The sequence below is a fragment of the Quercus suber genome, unplaced genomic scaffold (assembly GCF_002906115.3).
Source record: "Quercus suber isolate HL8 unplaced genomic scaffold, Cork oak 2.0 scaffold_198, whole genome shotgun sequence".
NCBI classification, from domain to species: Eukaryota; Viridiplantae; Streptophyta; class Magnoliopsida; order Fagales; family Fagaceae; genus Quercus; species Quercus suber.
The window spans coordinates 282708-304450 of record NW_027069656.1 but is presented as its reverse complement, the minus strand read 5'-3'; the positions used below and the strand labels follow the sequence as shown (position 1 = coordinate 304450).

General features: G+C 35.3%; 1 protein-coding gene and 1 pseudogene across 1 annotated transcript; both read right to left on the bottom strand.

Annotated features, from left to right (window-relative positions):
• Positions 1 to 131: 131 nt before the first annotated feature.
• LOC112028024 (cell division cycle protein 48 homolog) lies at positions 132 to 6431 on the bottom strand (annotated as a pseudogene).
• A 2108-nt stretch (positions 6432 to 8539) lies between these two features.
• Positions 8540 to 14640, bottom strand: LOC112028069 (cell division cycle protein 48 homolog). Its single transcript, XM_024060732.2, has 9 exons — positions 14499 to 14640; positions 14211 to 14376; positions 13014 to 13242; positions 11417 to 12183; positions 10983 to 11204; positions 10743 to 10814; positions 10367 to 10648; positions 9737 to 10096; positions 8540 to 9114 (listed from the first exon to the last, which is right to left on the bottom strand). The coding sequence occupies exons 1-9, from the start codon at positions 14525 to 14527 to the stop codon at positions 8818 to 8820; spliced, it is 2424 nt and encodes an 807-aa protein (XP_023916500.2). The 5' UTR covers positions 14528 to 14640; the 3' UTR covers positions 8540 to 8817.
• Between the last annotated feature and the right edge of the window lie 7103 nt (positions 14641 to 21743).

The window sequence follows — 21743 nt, the reverse complement described above, 5'->3', positions numbered from 1 at the left end:
TTCTGCCTAACCACACCTCACTTGTGGAAAGGTTAAAACCAGTCTACACAAAGTGTGGTGTGATTAGTTTGATTATTCAACTAAAATTACTTTCTTTTCCTCCATTTTCTGAAGAACCAAATACAATGCAATTAACACTCCCAAACCCACGTCGGATCATTAAAAAAAACCCAAATATTCCACACCAAAAAGGAAAAGCAACATACATATTCACAATATATCTCTAATACCCACCCACCATACAAGACACCTACAGTGGAGCCTTGTTACGGTCAATCCGGGGTGCCCGCCAGTTTCTTCAGTGCAAACAGGCCTACTAGAATATATGTATTCCTAACCATTTCAAAAATATATAAAAAACTAAACAAAAAGAAATCATCTTCATCAGCCTAGCAGAAGTTACAAATGGATCAGATTTAATGTTGGCCCTAGTATGTGTCTCAGAGAACCTAAATTCACTTCCAAAACCCCTAGATTGCTGCAAGGTCTGAGCAAATGCCTGGTATTTGAGTATATCAGCATCACTAACACTCCTACGGGCAAACTTCATGGACTCCTTAAAATGAGCAGCTTTAATCTCTGCCACTTCATTGTTGTCATCCTCGTCCATAGCCTCAGGATTCTTGCTTCTCCTCCTCTCCTTCTCTCTGTCCTGCAATAATAACAAATTCCAAACTTACAGTCAATGTATTTTCAACTGGAACAATACTAATATGTATCTCCACCAGGAAGGGTATTCCACTTAGCCATGAACACTAATGGTGCTCGTTTGTTTATCTCCATGGAATTCAAAGGACCATCACAATTCAAATGCATTCCTAAAAAGCCCAAGGATGCAAAATGGTAACAAAGCATGGTTAAGACAGAAACAAGATGAGTGAATTTTTTTTTTCTTTTGATCTGTAAGATGAGTGAAAGTATTGAGTAATCCAAAATATATGCATGCAGGTGAATGATTTCTCCAGGTACTCAAAAGAGATCGTGTAAAGCTAAATCAAGGAACCAGAAGAAGAGAATACCTTTTTAATGTTCTCTCTTATAGCATACTTGCATGCTCGCTGGCAAATCTCTGTGATGTCAGCTCCACTGAAGCCTTGAGTACGTTTGGCCATTGCTCTCAAATCAACACCTTTAGAGACAGGTGATTTTCTCAAGCGGGATTTAAAGATTTGATAGCGTGACTTCTCATCAGGGAGAGGAATATAAATCAATTGGTCAAGACGACCAGGCCTCAGAAGTGCTGGGTCAATTATGTCAGGTCTGTTGGTAGCCCCAATTATGAACACAGTCTTCTTTGCAGACATGCCATCCATTTCAGTAAGAAGCTGGTTCAGAACCCGATCAGCAGCACCACCTGCATCCCCAACACTGCTTCCTCTCTGCAACAACAATTGAGGTATTAACATTTAAATGAGAGACCATCTATAAACTGGATTTAATTATGTAACCCACACAATGTAAAATATCAACAACTCATCTCAATTCACAGCCAAAGTTATAATCTAACTTATCTGTAAACAATCGCGCCTGAATTGCCCATAAGGTCTACGATCCAAAATTTTGAATGACAATTCCCAACAAGACTAGTCCAGAGTTTTTTTATGCTAGGAGGAGATTTTATACACTAAAAAAACTTAACCAACCTGGGAAGCAATTGAATCAAGCTCATCAAAGAAAAGGACACATGGTGCAGATTGTTGAGCCTTGTCAAAAATTTCTCGAACATTGGCTTCACTCTCACCAAACCACATTGTAAGCAGTTCAGGGCCCTTGATACTGATGAAGTTTGCTTGACATTCATTTGCAATTGCCTTGGCCAATAGAGTTTTCCCACATCCTGGGGGACCATATAAAAGGACCCCTTTTGAAGGTGACATTCCGAATTTCTCCAATTTCTCTGGGTGCTCCACAGGATACTGTACAGTCTGTGAGGAATAGAAGGCAAAATGAAAGTCTCAGCTATAAGCTGTTTAAGAATCACATGACAATAGAAATACACTGAAACCAATTTAGCAAAAATAATTACCTCTAGAAGTTCCCACTGAACCTTCTCAAGGCCTCCAATGTCTTCCCAGCTGACATTGGGCACTTCAACCACCTGTTTACCAAAAATCAATCGATCAAAAAACAGTTGAATATTAGATTGATATATCTGTACAACATAATCATCTGACACGTAATAAAAGATTTCACAAGGGGGGAAAAAATTACTGTTTCTCGTAAAGCAGATGGGTTGCTTGTTCCAAGAGCAGTCTGGAAGTGCTCGTTAGTAACAGCCATAGAATTAAGTATCTCGGCATCAATAGATTCATCGTCCAAGTCAATCATATCCATCTTCTCTCTAATGCACTGCAGTGCAGCCTCAGTGCAGAGAGCAGCAAGATCAGCACCAACATACCCATGGGTATCTTTTGCAATTCTTTCCAAATCAACCTGGACGGGGGTAGAACATTTATTATCAGAAAAATGATAATAAACATAATAAATAAGCATCTTAAAACAGGAAGACAAGAGAGGGAAAAAAAAAATCAAGCAAATGCCAAGCTCATATAAGTAGATTCTGCACAATTGTATCCGTAATTGGACCCAGATCCACCACCACCAGAATCTGCTTGATCCAATATATCTCACTTAATAACAAAGGTTAGAAGGGGTGAGCTTACATCATCAGAGAGTTTCATGTTCTTGGTATGGATGCGAAGAACTTCAAGGCGGCCAACTTCAGCCGGAACACCAATATCTATTTCCCTATCAAAACGACCAAACCTTCTCAAAGCCGGGTCAATGCTATTTAGACGATTTGTAGCCCCAATAAAGATAACTTGGGCCTGAGATTTCAGTCCATCCATAAGAGTCAAAAGTTGTGAAACAATCCTCCTTTCAACTTCGCCATGTGTCTTCTCCCGCTTAGGAGCAATGCAATCAATCTCATCAATGAAAATGATGGATGGAGCATTCCTTTCAGCTTCTTCAAACACCTTCCGGAGATTGCTTTCACTCTCTCCAGCCAATTTGGACATAATCTCTGGTCCATTAATACTGCAAAAAAACGCTCCAGTTTCATTAGCCACAGCTCTACCTATTAACGTCTTTCCAGAACCTTGGGGTCCATAAAGCAAAATGCCTTTAGGTGGTTTCACACCAATTGATTCAAAAAGCTGAGGGTGCCTTAGAGGCAGCTCCACTAACTCACGAATCTGAGCCATCTGCTTCCGAACTCCACCCACATCAACGTATCCAACTTCATCCAACCTATCTTCATCCTCCCTTCTGACAGGATCCCCCTCATAATAGATTTCTGTGTCTGGGGAAACCACACAATACTCCCCTGGGTCGGTTTCTATAACCTTGAACTGTACACTTTTCATCCCTCCCTTGACAAGGAATAGGTCTCCCTTCCTTACAGGGCGATAAACCTCCAAGAAATACGCTGCAAACCCATCATTGGCAACAAAAAGAAAATTTGGAAACAGTATCATATAAGATTTTAAAATATATATATATATATATAAAGGATGAAGTAGATGATTAAATATGAAATTGAACAGCAGCAAATGTCATACACTAAAAGAAAAACAGGATTAAATAAACTTGAACAGAAGCAAATGTCATACATTAAAAGAAAAACAGTGCATTATCAAAGTACTTTAAACTATTATGGTCAGTGTTTCAATTTTTCTACTGAAATCAGGTGAAATACACATTAGGATCGATCCTAGGTCCATTTGAGATGAATTGCAACCAACGTGTGTTCATATAGGATTAGACTCACTATAGAATCAAGAGAAATTAAGATGAAACACGTTGAACTCCTTAATCGAACTTCAAATTTTTCAGGGAATTAACACCAAAAGAGCCTTTTTTTTGGGTGGGGGCAGGGGACGTTATTTGGTGTAACTAGAAGATAAAGAACTCTTTATCAATTAATACAGGATGTCAAACATGTATGACATAGTTTACATATAAATCTTCAACTAATCGATCACTTGAAAGCTGTATTAAAATTATATATATATATATATATTTCTGAAACATATAATAACGTAGAGCACACAACCCTATTGTAAAAAGGGATCATCCATGCAAAATACACATGCCGTCATGTGGTGTGGGGTCAATGAGTCCACACCGGAGACCCCCTTTTTTATTCAGCAAAAAAAATAAAATAAAAGGATCATCTGTGCAAAATACAGGAACAGTGTTATACTTTGGCAGATATTTCAAAGCCGGGGAAGAAGTAACAGCCCCAATTGAAGGCAAAGCCTTTACTTCCCCACAAGCTATAAAGTATAAACATTTTAGTGGTAGATAATTTCTTCATTGGAGAGAGAGAGAGAACCTGATTAAAATACATGTACAAAAATTCACTAAAAAAATGTAATATAACTTCATTACTACCAAATAAATCACTATGAAAGGAAAGATAGCAACAGAAAAAGACCAGCACACTTTTCTGTTTGACAAACACATCAAGGGAAGAAATTTTTTTCCACAATGCAGGTTAAAAACTCACGTTTCAGGTATGTGTCGAACAGATTGCCTGTAACACCTTCTATAGTATCATCAACAGGCAGTATGTGGACACGCTTCCCATACTGAACATTAGGGCACTGGTGCACAGATACAACATCCCCAAGCCGAACCCTCAGATTTGATCTAACAACCTTGTTCATCCTAATCTTTGGCTCCTCACATGTTTCATCGGGAATAGCAATGCAGATTGTGTCCTTCCGCTTCTTCACCTGCCATCCAGTTCATCCAATGTAAATAAAACACACAGCACATTAAACCAAGAACAAACATTGTGAAACATAGACAGTCAGGAGCTCAAAAATGAATCAAAAACGATTCCCACCCTTAGGAATCACAAACACTACATTTATGCATTTTAGAGAAACAGATACCCAAGCAGACAACCGAACAATCACAACAATTACTAAAGTGCAAAAATCAAGTTTTAGTCCACTGGAAGTTGCAAGAGTAGTGTACCAAACCCCTACAACTTTGTTGTAAATTCTTAACATGCTTTATCCTATTCTTACCCAAAAAAAAAGTAGAAAAAGAGATATTTGAGGAGCAGACTTTTCTGTGCAAACTGGGATCCAACTTGGAGTTTCAATAATTTGGGAAAGACCAGGAATCAGAGCTGAATAACTCTGATTCCATAAAGCTAACAAACAACACTTATGGCATTCAAAGCATCCATTGTACTTATTGTGAAACATAGACAGTCAGGAGCTCAAAAATGAATCAAAAACGATTCCCACCCTTAGGAATCACAAACACTACATTTATGCATTTTAGAGAAACAGATACCCAAGCAGACAACCGAACAATCACAACAATTACTAAAGTGCAAAAATCAAGTTTTAGTCCACTGGAAGTTGCAAGAGTAGTGTACCAAACCCCTACAACTTTGTTGTAAATTCTTAACATGCTTTATCCTATTCTTACCCAAAAAAAAAAGTAGAAAAAGAGATATTTGAGGAGCAGACTTTTCTGTGCAAACTGGGATCCAACTTGGAGTTTCAATAATTTGGGAAAGACCAGGAATCAGAGCTGAATAACTCTGATTCCATAAAGCTAACAAACAACACTTATGGCATTCAAAGCATCCATTGTACTGCCCAGATACGGCTCATAATCATGAACAGAACTCCCTTCTTTGGCCAAAAAAATAAAGTACTCAAAGATTCCCCAAACAGTCAATCCCCTAAAAATTTCATAGTTTTGAAATGAAAAGGTAAGCGTTAATTAGCCAAACCTGAACACAAACATTAGCACAGTCAACAATTTGGCTCTTCAAAGTACAACTTAACCCCCAAACCTCCCTCAAAAAACTCATTGAAACAGAAAAACAATATCCAAAGGTTTTAAAACCCAAACTATAATATATCAAACCAAACCCACAAAACAAAGTTCACAAAAAAACACACCGCAACAACAATTCACCCAAAAAAAAAAATCCCTTAAATCTGATACCTTGATGAGAATCGTGTCGCCACGGAAAAGCTGGAGCTTCTGTATGGTATCAGGGTGCAAAGCGACGAAGGAGTTGTCGTCGTAGACCGCCTCGTCAACGACAAGCCGATTCGGCGACTTTTTCCTCTCCAGAATCGCCGTCGAGAAGTCCTTCTTACCCGATTTCCTGAAAAATCATAACCACAACCAAACAACAGAAAATTGAACTCTGGAATTTCGAAATCAGGGTTGGAAAAAAGTTGGTAATGAAATGAGGAATAACGAGTGTGACTCACGAGTCGTCGCCCTCGTGGTGCACCATTGTGGTTGGAATCGGAAAAGCTTCGCATCAAAACGAAGGGAATGGTAAGAGAGAGACACGAAGGTAAAGCATTGGCATTTGGAGATATAAAAAAAATGCATATAAACCCATTTTCGAAGAAAATGTAACAAAAGAAATCAGCAAAAAGCAGAGACCCACATTGGGTATGCAATTGTGTGTTTTTATACATTGCTACGGTATCCTCTAGAAATACTGGAGCTTGTCCCAGTTTAATGCAACTGTTTTTTAGTCCAGACGTTGGTACAGTAAAAGTGATAATACATTTTGGTCATATTGAAGACACAAAACTGCATGGAAATTGAATGAGGAAGAGACCAACGTTCGAGAGTATCTTGGTTGCGACAAGGTGACTCAGAAATACTAGAATTTCGTTTTTTCATACAGTTGCAGACCAACGAAGATGGTTTAAGGATTTGTTCACAAAGTTCAAATCCGGTTGTTTTGGAGGGAAGGATTGCAGGCTGTTGTAACTTGTAAGTTACTTGTGTTTTTTTTTTTTTTTTTTTTGGATAAGCTGTTGTAACTTGTATAAGTAACTGTTGATATCATATGAACGCTGATTTGCTTATATATATATATATATATATATATACCTTCACTCAACCAATATTCGAAATTCGACCTATGTAATGACTAGGACATTTTACTGTTTGAATTTCTTTATTTTATTATTAAGATTTAATACACAATCTTTATTCTCAAAAAAAAAATATATATATACAATCTTTGTTAATGACAAATAGTGTTCTACATCTTCTATTTAAATATTGATCTTGACACGTGAAAAATGTCCGTTACTTATTTTGGTTTGTTTTTAGAGAAAAACGTTAGTTCTTTTTTATATGAGGACTTTCTTTCTTTTTTGTATATACATGTACATAAATATATAAGAAAATTCTAGATAAATATTTTTTTTTTTGTATATTTATATACATAAAATATACGATGGGGACAAAAATTCTATATGCTACTATAATAAAGAAATGACTCACTTTTTTATACTGTGTAAGAAAATTATAGTTTTTCAACTCCAAAACGGCTATAGATGCATACAAAAAAATTTCCAGGAATTTATGTCCCACAAGAGCTCACATCAAAAAAGAAGAAAGCCCCACAAGAACCGAAAGTGCCTCAATTCAATACTTCTTTTCAAATGTCTCGTACAAAGCAACATCACCACATTCACATGATTGAGAGTTATGAGAAACTCTCAGCTGCATCACGCAAGAATGCTCTAATTATGATTAACCCAGAGTAATGGGGTGCACTTAAAGAGTCATAAGACAATATCAAACTACGCTTTAAGCAATCATAAAACTTGGCTTGGTTTATCGAACCAGGCCTACCTGAGAGAAAACTACCATGCTACATCAGAGTTACCTAGAACTAATAGAGTATTAAAAAGAGCAAGATCTAACTATAGTACTGAGATGCTGTTCTTTAGGTTTTATTTTTTAAGATTTTGTCATATGAAATTTTTCTCATGAGAATGAAATATATTTTTTAGTTAAGTAACCACATGGCTGAATATTAAGAGATGAACCTAGAGTACCATAACTAAGTTTTGTCCTATTAAAAAATAACCATGCATTAATTTGAATATTCTTAGCCAATTACACCCATAGATTTCTTTTGTTTTTCCCCCTTCATCACTTAAGTTTTCATCCATAAATAACAATGTTTGCGACCGGAAAACCGGATGTTTAAGTTTAACCTAGTAACCCAGGCCTGGTAAGTACCAAATGGCAAAAGCAGTAACGGCGGACACGAAGGCCCTGCCCCATTGTGACCCAAAAAGACATGCATTAAGTTCAACAGATGTGTCACCGAAGATTTGATAAATATAAAACCTAACTATACAAATCATCTTCATCAGCAGCACCACCAGCAGAAGTTGCAAATGGATCAGATCCAGAGGTGGCCCCAGTACGTGTCTCAGAGAACCTAAATTCACTTCCAAAACCCCTAGACTGCTGCAAGGTCTGAGCAAATGCCTGGTATTTGCGTATATCAGCATCACTAACACTCCTACGGGCAAACTTCATGGACTCCTCAAAATGAGCAGCCCTAATCTCTGCCACTTCATCGTTTTCGTCCTCGTCCATAGCCTCAGGATTCTCACTTCTCCTCCTCTCCTTCTCAATGTCCTGCAGTAATAACAATTTCCAAACTTACAGTCAATGTATTTTCAATGGGAACATATACAAATTAGTACCATAACTAAGTTTTGTCCTATTAAAAAATAACCATGCATTAATTTGAATATTCTTAGCCAATTACACCCATAGATTTCTTTTGTTTTTCCCCCTTCATCACTTAAGTTTTCATCCATAAATAACAATGTTTGCGACCGGAAAACCGGATGTTTAAGTTTAACCTAGTAACCCAGGCCTGGTAAGTACCAAATGGCAAAAGCAGTAACGGCGGACACGAAGGCCCTGCCCCATTGTGACCCAAAAAGACATGCATTAAGTTCAACAGATGTGTCACCGAAGATTTGATAAATATAAAACCTAACTATACAAATCATCTTCATCAGCAGCACCACCAGCAGAAGTTGCAAATGGATCAGATCCAGAGGTGGCCCCAGTACGTGTCTCAGAGAACCTAAATTCACTTCCGAAACCCCTAGACTGCTGCAAGGTCTGAGCAAATGCCTGGTATTTGCGTATATCAGCATCACTAACACTCCTACGGGCAAACTTCATGGACTCCTCAAAATGAGCAGCCCTAATCTCTGCCACTTCATCGTTTTCGTCCTCGTCCATAGCCTCAGGATTCTCACTTCTCCTCCTCTCCTTCTCAATGTCCTGCAGTAATAACAATTTCCAAACTTACAGTCAATGTATTTTCAATGGGAACATATACAAATATCTACTCCATTTCAAGCAAAGCAAAGGGCTAAGGTATATGATAATATCATTGCAATTTCGGTCCCATAATGCAAAGGAGCTATTTTGGTTAATAATTGGGTCCACTTTGTTTGAACAGATTCCCTTTTTCCTAAGAGCTGTTTCAGTCCTCGAGACTATCGCAACCCCCACCCTTTTGCCCCAACAAATAAAGGAACCAAAATAAACATACTTAAAACAAAAGGAAAAAAAGGAGGGCTGAAACCCCAGACCTCCACCAGGAAGGGTAGAGATATTCCACTTTCGCCGTGAACACTAATGGTGCTCAATTGTCTAATCTCCAAGGAATTAAAAGGACCATCACAATTCAAAATGCATTCAAAAAAATCCTATAGATGCAAAATGCTAATAAAGCATGGTTAGGACAGAAACAAGATGAGTGATTTTTTTTTTCCTTTTCATCAGTAAGATGAGTGAAGGTATCGAGTCATCCAAAATATGCGCATGCAGGTGAATGATTTTTCCAGGTACTCAAAAGTGATTGCATAAAGTTAAATCAAGAAAAGGGCGAAAAGAATACCTTCTCTATGTTCTCTCTTATAGCATACTTGCATGCTCGCTGGCAAATTTCTGTGATGTCAGCTCCACTGAAGCCTTGAGTATATTTGGCCAGTGCTCTCAAATCTACATCTTTTGAGACAGGTGATTTTCTCAAGCAGGATTTAAAGATTTGAAAACGTGAGTCCTCATCAGGGAGAGGAATATAAATCAATTGGTCAAGACGACCGGGCCTCAGAAGTGCTGGGTCAATTATGTCAGGTCTGTTGGTAGCCCCAATTATGAACACAGTCTTCTTTGCAGACATGCCATCCATTTCAGTAAGAAGCTGGTTCAAAACCCGATCAGCAGCACCACCTGCATCCCCAACACTGCTTCCTCTCTGCAACGACAATTAAGATATTATGTGTAAAATGAGAGACCATCGATAAACAGGATTTAATTATGAAACCCACACAATGTAAAATACCAACAACTCAGCCCAATTCAGAGCGAAAGTTTTAATCCAACTTTATCTGTAAACAATTATGCATGAATTCCCTGTAAGCTATACAATTCAAAGTTTTCAAATGACAATTCACAAGACTAGGCCAGAATTATACTTTTTCTTCTATATGCGAGGAATTTTATACACTAAAAACACTTAACCAACCTGGGTAGCAATGGAGTCAAGCTCATCAAAGAAAAGGACACATGGGGCAGATTGTCGAGCCTTGTCAAAAATTTCTCGAACATTGGCTTCGCTCTCACCAAACCACATTGTAAGCAGCTCAGGGCCCTTGACACTGATGAAGTTCGCTTGACATTCATTTGCAATTGCCTTGGCCAATAGAGTCTTCCCACATCCTGGGGGACCATAAAAAAGGACCCCTTTTGAAGGTGACATTCCGAATTTCTCGAACTTCTCTGGGTGCTCCACAGGATACTGTACAGTCTGTGATAAAGAGAAGGCAAAAACAAAGTCTCAGCTATAACCTTGTTAAGTATCACAAAAAATACACTGAAACCAATTTAGTAAAAATAATTACCTCTTGAAGTTCCCGCTTAACATTCTCAAGGCCTCCAATGTCTTCCCAGCCGACATTGGGCACTTCAACAACCTGTTCATCAAAAATCAATCAAGTCAAAAACGGTTGACTATGAGATTTATATTTTTTTATATATAGGTAATATGAGATTTATATATCTGTACAACATAATCATCAGACACCTAATAAAAATTTTCAGCTGGGAAAATATAAAAGATTATAAAAAAAAAAAATACTAACAGTTTCACGTAAAGCAGATGGGTTGCTGGTTCCAAGAGCAGTCTGGAAGTGCTCATTGGTAACAGCCATGGAATTAAGTATCTCAGCATCAATAGAGTCATCTTCCAAGTCAATCACATCCATCTTCTCCCTAATGCATTGCAGTGCAGCCTCAGTGCAGAGAGCAGCAAGATCGGCACCAACATAACCATGGGTATCTTTTGAAATTCTTTCCAAATCAACCTGGAGGGGGTAGAACATTTATTATCAATAGATAAGCAAACAGGAAGACGAGAGGAAAAATTTTAATAAAAATTCAAGCAAATGCTGAGCTCATATATGCAGATTCTGCACAATTGTATTTGTATCCATAATTGGACCCAAATCCACCAGAATCTACTCTATCCAATACATATCATAAGCTTAACAACAAAGGTTAAAAGAGGCGAGCTTACATCTTCAGAAAGCTTCATGTTCTTGGTATGGATGCGAAGAACTTCAAGGCGCCCAATCTCATCCGGAACACCAATGTCTATTTCCCTATCAAAACGACCAAATCTTCTCAAAGCAGGGTCAATGCTGTTTGGACGATTCGTAGCCCCCATGACAATAACATGGGCCCGAGATTTCAGCCCATCCATAAGAGTCAAAAGCTGTGAAACAATCCTCCTTTCAACTTCACCATGAGTCTTCTCCCTCTTAGGAGCAATAGAATCGATCTCATCAATGAAAATGATGGATGGAGCATTCTTTTCAGCTTCTTCAAATGCCTTCCGGAGATTGCTTTCACTCTCCCCAGCCAATTTGGACATAATCTCTGGCCCATTAATACAGAAAAAGAAAGCTCCAGTTTCATTAGCCACAGCTCTAGCTATCAATGTCTTTCCAGAACCTGGGGGTCCATAAAGCAAAATGCCCTTCGGTGGTTTCACACCAATTGATTTAAAAAGCTGAGGGTGCCTTAGAGGCAGCTCCACTAACTCACGAATCTGAGCCATCTGCTTTCTAACACCACCCACATCATCATAACCAATTTCATCCAACCTATCCTCATCCTCCCTTCTGACCGGTTCCCCCTCACAGAAGATTTCTGTGTCTGGGGCAACCACACAATACTCCCCTGGGTCAGTTTCAATAACCTTGAACTCTACACTTCTCATCCCTCCCCTGACAAGGAATAGATCTCCCTTCCTTACAGGGCGATAAGCCTCCAAGAAATAAGCTGCAAACCCATCCAACACAGAGAAAATTAAGAAACAGTATCATATAAGATCAAAAAAGGATTAAAACAACAATTAAATATGAAATCTCACCCATAAATGCAGGCATAAAGAGAGAGTTCCTCAACAAAGCATATCCAAATGTCATAAATTTAAAAGAAAAGCAGGGGCAGTCTCAAAGTAATTAAAACTATCATGGTCGGTGTTTCAATATTTATATCAAAATCAGGAAATTTTCACATAGGGATCAAACCAAGTCCATTTGAGATGAATTACAATCAACATACGTTCATATAGGATGAGTCACTATAGAATCAAGAGAAAATAAGATGAAACACAAACTCTATTCTAAATGTTGAACACCGTAATCCAACAAATTTTCCAAGAAATTCTGGACGAAACTACCGCCAAAAAAAAGCAAGGGAAGAAGTAACAGCCACAATTTAAGGCAAAGCTTTTACTTTACAATCTATATATAGTATAAACAATTAAAAAAAAATTAAATAGCATTACGGTGGAAGACATTTAGTAGCAGACAATCTCTTTCTTCATGGGTGAGAGAGAGAGAGAGAAAGAGAGAGAGATTGGGATAACCTGATTAAAATAAGCATAGATAAATGTACAAGCAAAAAAATATGTAATATAACTTCATGACTACCCAAAAAAAAAAAACACAGTAGTTTATAAAAAAAGTTAAATGACTATGAAAGAGAAGATAGCAACAGAAAAAGGCCAGTACACTTTCCTGATTGAAATAAAGGACCCTAAGAAACACTGACAAACACGTTAACTGACAAAAAATATTTCCACAAGGCAGGTTTTAGAAACTTACGTTTCAAATATGCGTCAAATAGGTTGCCAGTAACACCTTCTATAGTATCATCAACAGGCAGTATGTGGACACGCTTCCCATACTTAACATCAGGGCACTGGTGTACAGATACTACATCCCCAAGCCGAACCCTCAGATTTGATCTAACAACCTTGTTCATCCTAATCTTTGGCTCCTCACATGTTTCATCAGCAAGAGCAATGCAGACTGTATCCTTTCGTTTCTTTCCCTGCCATCCAATTCACCAAATATAAATAAAACAGAGCACAATAAACCAAAAACATTGTAAAACCTAGACTGCCAGGAGCTCAACCAAAAACGATTTCCATCCATTAGGTATCACAAACACCACATTTATATTTTTTAGAGAAACAGATACCCAAGCAGGCACAACAGAATGACCACAACAATTATTATAGTGCAAAACCCAAGTTTTAGACTTTTAGTCCACTGGAACTTGCAAGAGTAGTGCAGCAAACCCCTACCACTTGTTGTAAGTCCTTACTAATTTGTTGTAAATTCAAAACACACTTCCTCCAATTCCTATAGGAAGGATAGGAAAAAGAAAAATGCACTACCAACAAAACAAAAACAAAAACAAAAAAAAAAAATTGTGCAAACTGGGATTCAAATAATGTGGGAAAAAACCCTTCCTCCTACTATCATGTTTTGCTTTCTTATCTAGCAACCAACCCGTGGACCAGGAATCGGAGCTGAATAGTCTGATTCTGTAACATTCAAGCTAACAAACACCATCATGGAGCAATTAAAGCATCCAATGCAATACCCAGATAAGGCTCGTAATCATTAACTCCAAACTTTGGCCAAAAAAGTAAAGTAATCAAATATTCCCAAACACTCATAACAACAACAACAAAAAAAAGGCAAGCCTTAGCCTAACCTGAACACAAACATTAACACACTCACAGCAAGTCAGCTTCTCAAAGCACAGCATAACCCCCCCAAACTCACTCACAAAACTCATTGAAACAAATCAATATCCAAACTTTTTAGAACCCTAACTAAAAGGCTTAACTTTATCACACCAACCCACAATACAAACCTCTAAAATTCCACACCCAAAACGCACAACAACACAAACAACAATTCACAAACCCAAACTTCAGGAACAAAATTTAGCAATAAAAACAAATAAACAACCACAAAAAACATAAATTCCCAAATTAAATCTGATACCTTGATAAGAATCGTGTCGCCACGGAAAAGCTGGAGCTTTTCCATGGTGTCAGGGTGCAAAGCGACAACGGAGTTGTCGTCGTTGACCGCCTCGTCAACGACAAGCCGATTCGGCGACTTCTTCCTCTCCAGAATCGCCGTCGAAAAGTCCTTCTTCCCCGATTTCCTGAAAAAAAAAAAAAAAAAAGTCACAACCACCACACCAAACCAAACCAAACAAGAATTAAACACAATTAGGGTTCGAAAAAAAAGCCGGTAACGAATTGAGAAGATAACGAGTTGACTCACGGTTCGGACGATTCGCCCTGGTGCGCCATTGTGTTTGCGATCGGAGATAGCAAAGCGAAGCGAAGAGAGAGAGAGAGAGAGATGAGAAAGTAAATTAAGGGATGAGAGAGTTGGATGAGTGTATTTATATGAGGATGGGGGGGGCTCGACTTGTTTGCCAAGAAAGTTTTGGTGGTGTTTGGTTGCGAGTATAACTGGGAATACAAATCCTATTCTGATATTTAAAGTGAAACTGGGAGGAATATGAAGCCTTGGGCCTACGAGATGGGAGTGTTCTATTTTGGGCTCTAATAAGTAATGATAAAGAGCCCAAGTACGACCAATGAAAAAGACAATTTTTAAGCTGCTTTGAAAAATCTAATCTAGATTTTTGAGATATTTTTCAACTACAGAATCTCCAGTGCTTTTCATTATGAAACTCTAATAAAGTTTTAAGAATTTAAAACTTGTTTAAGGATATAATAATTATTATAAATTGTTCATTTGTGAGGCCGAACTATAACAAAACAAAATTTTTCTAAAAACAGAAATAAAAATGTTGCTGATAGATTTATATATGATTGTCAATTGTTTTTTATGTTGATCAAGTGGTCAACTGCTAAGTAGGTAGCAATTTACAATGGCACCTAACCGGTTGTCGAATTTTAATCTAAATTTTTTGCTATAAATTATGTATATGGGATTGGAAGCTTTCCTTTCACTTCACTTAAATAATAGTCCTCGTCATCGTCGTCATCATCATCATATATATATATATATAATTAAAAAAAAAAAAAAAAGTTGAGATCGAGTTACATTTGGTGTGTAGCTTGAAGTAATGTTACACAATTTAATATATTTTTTTAATTTGATGCAATTTTTGACAATAACAAAATTTAGCTACAAAATTAGTTATAACCTAAAACTACAATCTTACTCAATATCTTTTTATTATGGTGAATTTTGAAAAATTCACCATTGGATTACATCTACTTCTTATATTCTTCATGCTTGCAAAATTTTTAGAAAATTAAATATCAATAGATATGTCATCAATAAATTCTAAATTGCAAGTTTTTGTAATTTAAAATTATGCATAAAATATAAGTTTATAGTTCATATAATAAACAATATTTGATTGACACAAAATTTAATATGTGTATTAAGAGTATAAGAATATGTAATTCAATGATTAGATTTTTTAAATATATAGTAATGTTTATTTTATTGAATGTTATAGCTAAACTTTATCATTTTGACAAATTTATCATTGAATTACATTATCTTCTTACATTCTTTATAGGACAAAGTTTAGTTATAAAATTGGTTGCAGCCTTAAGTTACAACCTTACTCAATATCTTTTTATTGGAGATGAATTTTAACAAATCCACTATTGGATAACATCTTATTCTTATATCCTCTATACTTGCAAGATTTCAAGAAAATTAAAAATCAATAGTTATATCATCGATAAATTGTTTAAATTGCAAGTTTTATTTTGTAGTTTAAAATTCTGCATAAAATATAAACTTATAAATTATATAATAAATAATATCTAATTTATACAAAATTTGACATGTGTATTAAGAACGTAAAGAACATGCAATTCAACGGTTAAATTTTCAAAATATGTAGTAATGTTTATTTTATTAAGTAAGGTTGGAGCCTTAAGCTACAACCAATTTTGTAACTAAATTTTGTCATTCTTTATACTTACAAAATTTCAAGATGATCAAATATCAATAACCATGTCATCAATCAATTTCTTAAATTCAAGTTTATATAGTTTAAAATAGTGCATAAAAGATGAGTTTATGAATCAAATATTAATAACCATGTAATTTTTTATACTAAATTTTGTAACTAACTTTTGTCATTCTTTATACTTACAAAATTTCAAGATGATCAAATATCAATAACCATGTCATCAATCAATTTCTTAAATTCAAGTTTATATAGTTTAAAATAGTGTATAAAAGATGAGTTTATGAATCAAATAGTAAATAACATGTGATTTATATGAAAATTGACATGCATATATATATATATATATATATATTTAAAGTCAAATGTGAGAGAAAATCAAATTAGATTCTAAATTAGATTTCAATTATAGTTAAAATTTGTACCACATGTCCCAATTAAGTTCTTTAATTTATGTGCTAGCTGAGTTGATGTTGTGCAAAATACGAAAAGTTTAATATAAATAAACTATCAAAAACCCAATTATAATTTTTTTTAAAAGAGTAAACTCGGGTGTGTGTGTGTATATATATATAGCCAAAATTGAGATAAAATTTAATTAAAATTTAAATTTTGATTTCAATTATTGTCTAATTTTGCGTCACATGTCTTGTTTAAGTTTATTAATTTATTTTTGTGTTAGATGAGTTAATGTAGTGCAAACGATGAAAAATTTAATACAAATCAACATATAAAAAAAAAAAAATAAATAAAATAAAAACCTAGTAAAATAAAAGAAAGAAGAGATAGTAAACTCGTGTGTATATAAGTTTGAACAACATTTCTATTCATGCTTCTTCTAATTGAAACAAACCTTTCATCCTCAACTGATTCTTAGCACTCATTGATATTATCTCTGTTAGGCCTAGAGCCAAATTCATACAAGTTCATTAATATTGGTTTTAAGGACCCTACTTCACATGGTCTATTATGAGAGACGGTGAGTCTGTGTGCATGTTGTTTATGAATAGTTAGATTGTGAGTTGACAACCATTGAGTGGTTCTCATGTAAGGGTGTTCACCAAACCGCACCAAAACTGCTTACAAAATGGTATAATTGTACGGCAAGTAATAGTGTATTGCATCACATGATGTAATGTAGTTTGTTGTTTTATAATAAGAAAACTGCACAAATCGCACTGCACCGCACACTCTTTATATATTAATATATTTATTTGTTTAATATTAAATATATTATTAATAGTTTAATAACCCTAGTTTAAATATATATATATATATAGTTTAATAACCTTAGTAGGTGTTGATTAGGAAAGCTGGCCCAAAATAAAGAAAAACTAGCTCAATAATTTAATCTTAGCCCAAAATAAAGGGAACAAATAGTTTTGGATTGGGTAGGAAGAGACTAAAATTTGAAAAATATATTAGTTTCAACTCGCATCTTATACACCACACTGCACATATGACTGCAAAAATAATGTGCGGTGCAATTATAGTTTTGGCTAAACTTTAAACCGCACCTCCCCGCACATGTGACCACAAAAATGAGGTACAGTGTAGATATGGTTTTGGTTAAATTACACCGCAAAGTACAGTGCTAAAAATGGTCCAAAATTGTACCGCACTGCACCGTGAACACCCTAATCTCATGTTTTCTAAATATTGGTCTATGATACATGGTCATAGTCACTTTGAATCATCAAAGTCTCCTAATTAATCGCACAACAGAACCATGTTGTGGATGAAAGGTTTGTTTCATTTGAAAGTAACATGGACCATGCATGTAAAGTGTGATGACTTATGAGATCATTGTTAAAGGATGGGCAGTGAGACATGATGGTTTAAAATTTTCAAACTTGGTCCGGTACTCCGAATCTGTCATTGCCATCAAAAAAGGATGGGAATGACCTGTCAAGCTTCTAGGCGTAGATTTTGTTGTTTGTTGCTTGTCTCTCTCCCATTGAAAGTTAAGATAGTTGTAATTTGTAAATTTAATTATCAACAAGAGAGAAACTGTTACATCTTTTAAAAATTTATTGTCTAAAAAATGTATAACTTTTACACTAAATATAATTTGAACCCATATATATTATATATGTGTGTGATTGCAATTGTTTTTAATTGTACTCACGCATATGTACAGGTTAGGTTATATACTAATTTTGATTAAAATTTGAGATTAAAAAAAAAAAAAGCATATCTTAAAGTTAAAAATGAGCAAAAACAAAACACATTATGATGGAAGATTGTTTTATAAAGCAGCTTCATAAAATCATTGTCTCATAGTTTGTATGATCCGTGCAGCTATAGATGGGTCTCACGAGTTGTGAGAAGAATGACTCAACTCTTTGGGAACCACTCCTTAACCTACGTACCCCTTTGTTGTGACACCTTGGGCATGGGAAAGAAACCTTTAGAGCATCCACATCCCAATCTTATATCTCATCCTATTTTATCATCTCAAAAATCTACTTTTTCAATTATACCATACCATTTACAATACACCCAGCATCCCAAAATTTTATTTCTTATCTCATTTTATTTAAATATTCTATTTTATTCTTTTCTTTTACTATTTCTCTTTTTCTATTCCTCTTCCTCTCTTTCTCCCTCATTACCGGTTTCAACCCAGCCAGCCAGCCACACACACACACACACACACACACACACAGCCAAACCCATCACCACACACACACACACACACACACACAGCCAAACCCATCACCACACACACACACAGCCAACCTCTAGCACCGGTTTCATCACACACAGCCAAACCCATCACCACACACACACAGAGCCACACAAACAAAAACAAAAACAAAAACAAAAACCCAAAACAAAAACAAAAACAAAACAGAATCCAAGAGTTTCAAACCAAAAAAAAAAAAAAAAAAAAAAACCACCACCGAAGCCCTCACGCCGATCCAAACCCATTTAGCCCACACCGATCACCACACACATCGATCCACCTATCCACCGGAGCCTCACGCCGATCCAAACCTAAAAAAAAAAAACCCCACCACCGGAGCCTCACGCTGATCCAAACTCAAAAAAAAAAAAACCCCACCACCGGAGCTTCACGCAGATCCAAACCCATTCAGGCTCACCGATGCGCTCACGCCGATTCAAACCCATCGGAGCCCTCTAGCTGACCCATCCGATTCCGCCGTTGAGGCTCTGGCGTGAGGCTCCGGCGTGAGGCTCCGGTGGATAGGTCTTGAGTCTGAAGAGATCGGAGAGCAAATGAGAAAGAGAAAAGGAAGAGAGAGAAAAGAACAAAAATAATGAGGGATGAGAGAGAGATTCGCGGGTTTAAAATGAGGTGGGAAGATTAAAAAATTATTTTTTTTATATAAATTGAGCTACAGTACCATCTTACATTAAGATGGTACTGTAGCAATATCCCAAAATTTTTTTAGCATTTCACATTTGGCCTTCCAGCTGCTGGGTGTGTTTTGGGTTTGTATGCCAAATTTGCTTTGCATTTGGCATATAGCCATCCAAATGTGGATGCTCTAGCAAATAGAAGTACTTTCCAACTTGTTGGGATTCTCCAGATCATGCGTTATATTTCAATGCATCCTCGGTGGCTCATTGTTAAATGGAAATTTATCAATGACGCTTTTAATGAACTAACCAATTAGCCTTTTCAATATATTTCTTTGTTCTTGCTTCTTCTTCTTATTTTTTAGTGCAGCCAGGGTTGGGGCAGAACCGTTTAATTTGTTTTTATTGCAATTATTAACTAATTATCAATTGTTAATAAAAAAAATGGTCATGCTAATGAGTGCCTTTAAGGCATTGATTAATAATCCATTTTAAGAAAGTTTTAACACAACCTTTATGAGAAATTAAAAAAGCTGTAAAATTTTTTTTTCTTTTCCAACAAAAATTTTATTGGCTAAGATACAAAATTGACCCTCTAACTTTTTTTCAAATTTCATTTCAGTCCTTTAACTTTACTTTTGTTCATTTCCGTCCTCTAAGTTTCAGATTTATTCAATTAAGGTCTTTCCATTAACTTCTGTTAAAATTTTTTGAAAAAAAAAATCTAGAAAATATTTTTCAATCATTAATTGAATTTTTTTAATTTAAAAAATTTGAAGAAAAATTTATAAGATTGAAAAATTAACCACAATATATAACAAAAGTTGATGGAAAAGCCTTAATTGAATAAATTTGAAAGTTAGATAACTGAAATAAACAAAACCAAAATTAGAGGACTGAATGAAATTTGAAGAAACTTAGAGGGTCAGTTTTGCATTTTACCCAACTTTCTTTAAATGGATTATTAACTAATACTCTAAGGGCACTCGTTAGCATTTCTCATAAAAAAATATATTGTATTAATTTTCTGTCACAATTTTCTTCTAAAAGAATTAAAAGAAGTTTTTTTTTTTTGGAAACAATTCTTCAATTTTGACTTTGAAACAATATTAATAGAAGTTTCTCTTCTTCTTTTTTTGTGATTTTATTAATAGAAGTTTCTAAGAACAATAATTTTGCAAGCTATTATGGTCGGCATGCGTAATGAATATATATTATTATTTTGTAGTAGCTATGAGTAAGCTAACATTGTTTTCCTGAAAAGGCAATTCATTAAACATTTTTATTGGTAGCAATAATGAAGTTTGTGTAATCCGTAAACCTGGATGTTATAAATCTACTATTTTTTCTATTCTAGCAACTGCACATGCATTATGTTTTCGTAGACTAAAAGCAACAACCATAAATATATATAAATATATTATTATTTGTGATGAAAGCAACGACAATTACCATTTTAAGTTCATGAAACATCCACTTGCAATTTATTTTATGAATATGCTTGTATTTATGTATGTACTATAATGAACTTTCTCTCTCAACAAAACACATGCTGAAATGGAAGATGTCATCTTCTATATATTTGTTAGATTAAATTTTATGATAAATCGTATTTTAAGGCGGTCACTAAACTAAAAATTGGTCCCTTTAAATTTAGAATGATTTTTTTTCCTAGCAAATCCATTCCCTTATATTTATAATTTATTAATCTATTCTTTTGTTTTCCAAACTCTAATATTTTTTCCAATTTTTAATTTAAATAATTTGTTAAATTTCTCCCAAAATGGCATCATTTGTTGCACACGTACATGTGAAATTTAATATGAATAAAATTGGATGCAATCCTTAAACTTTAGAATTTTAATTTATTAGTCAGATGATCATGAACCGAATTAATAATAGCCTCAAATTCGGAGGGAGTAAGTTATAATTTAGCATGATCTAAAAAGTATATTAAAATATATGAGTTATATTTGAAGTATAGTTTAGTGAGCGTTTAATTGTGGAGTATATATTAAAAGAGAAATTGTTACGAAATTTTGTACAAAGTCATTTATAAAAGAGTTTAGTGCTAAAGCTAAAAATAATTTACAAAATAAAATATTTGTTTTGACTTTCGAGTCATGAAAAAGTTTATTTGGATATAAATTCAATATATATATTAAATGATGATGCCGAAAATCGTCAGTAAGTCATACAGTTCTCGCGTGCTTAAGATAACACCTGCATAACAC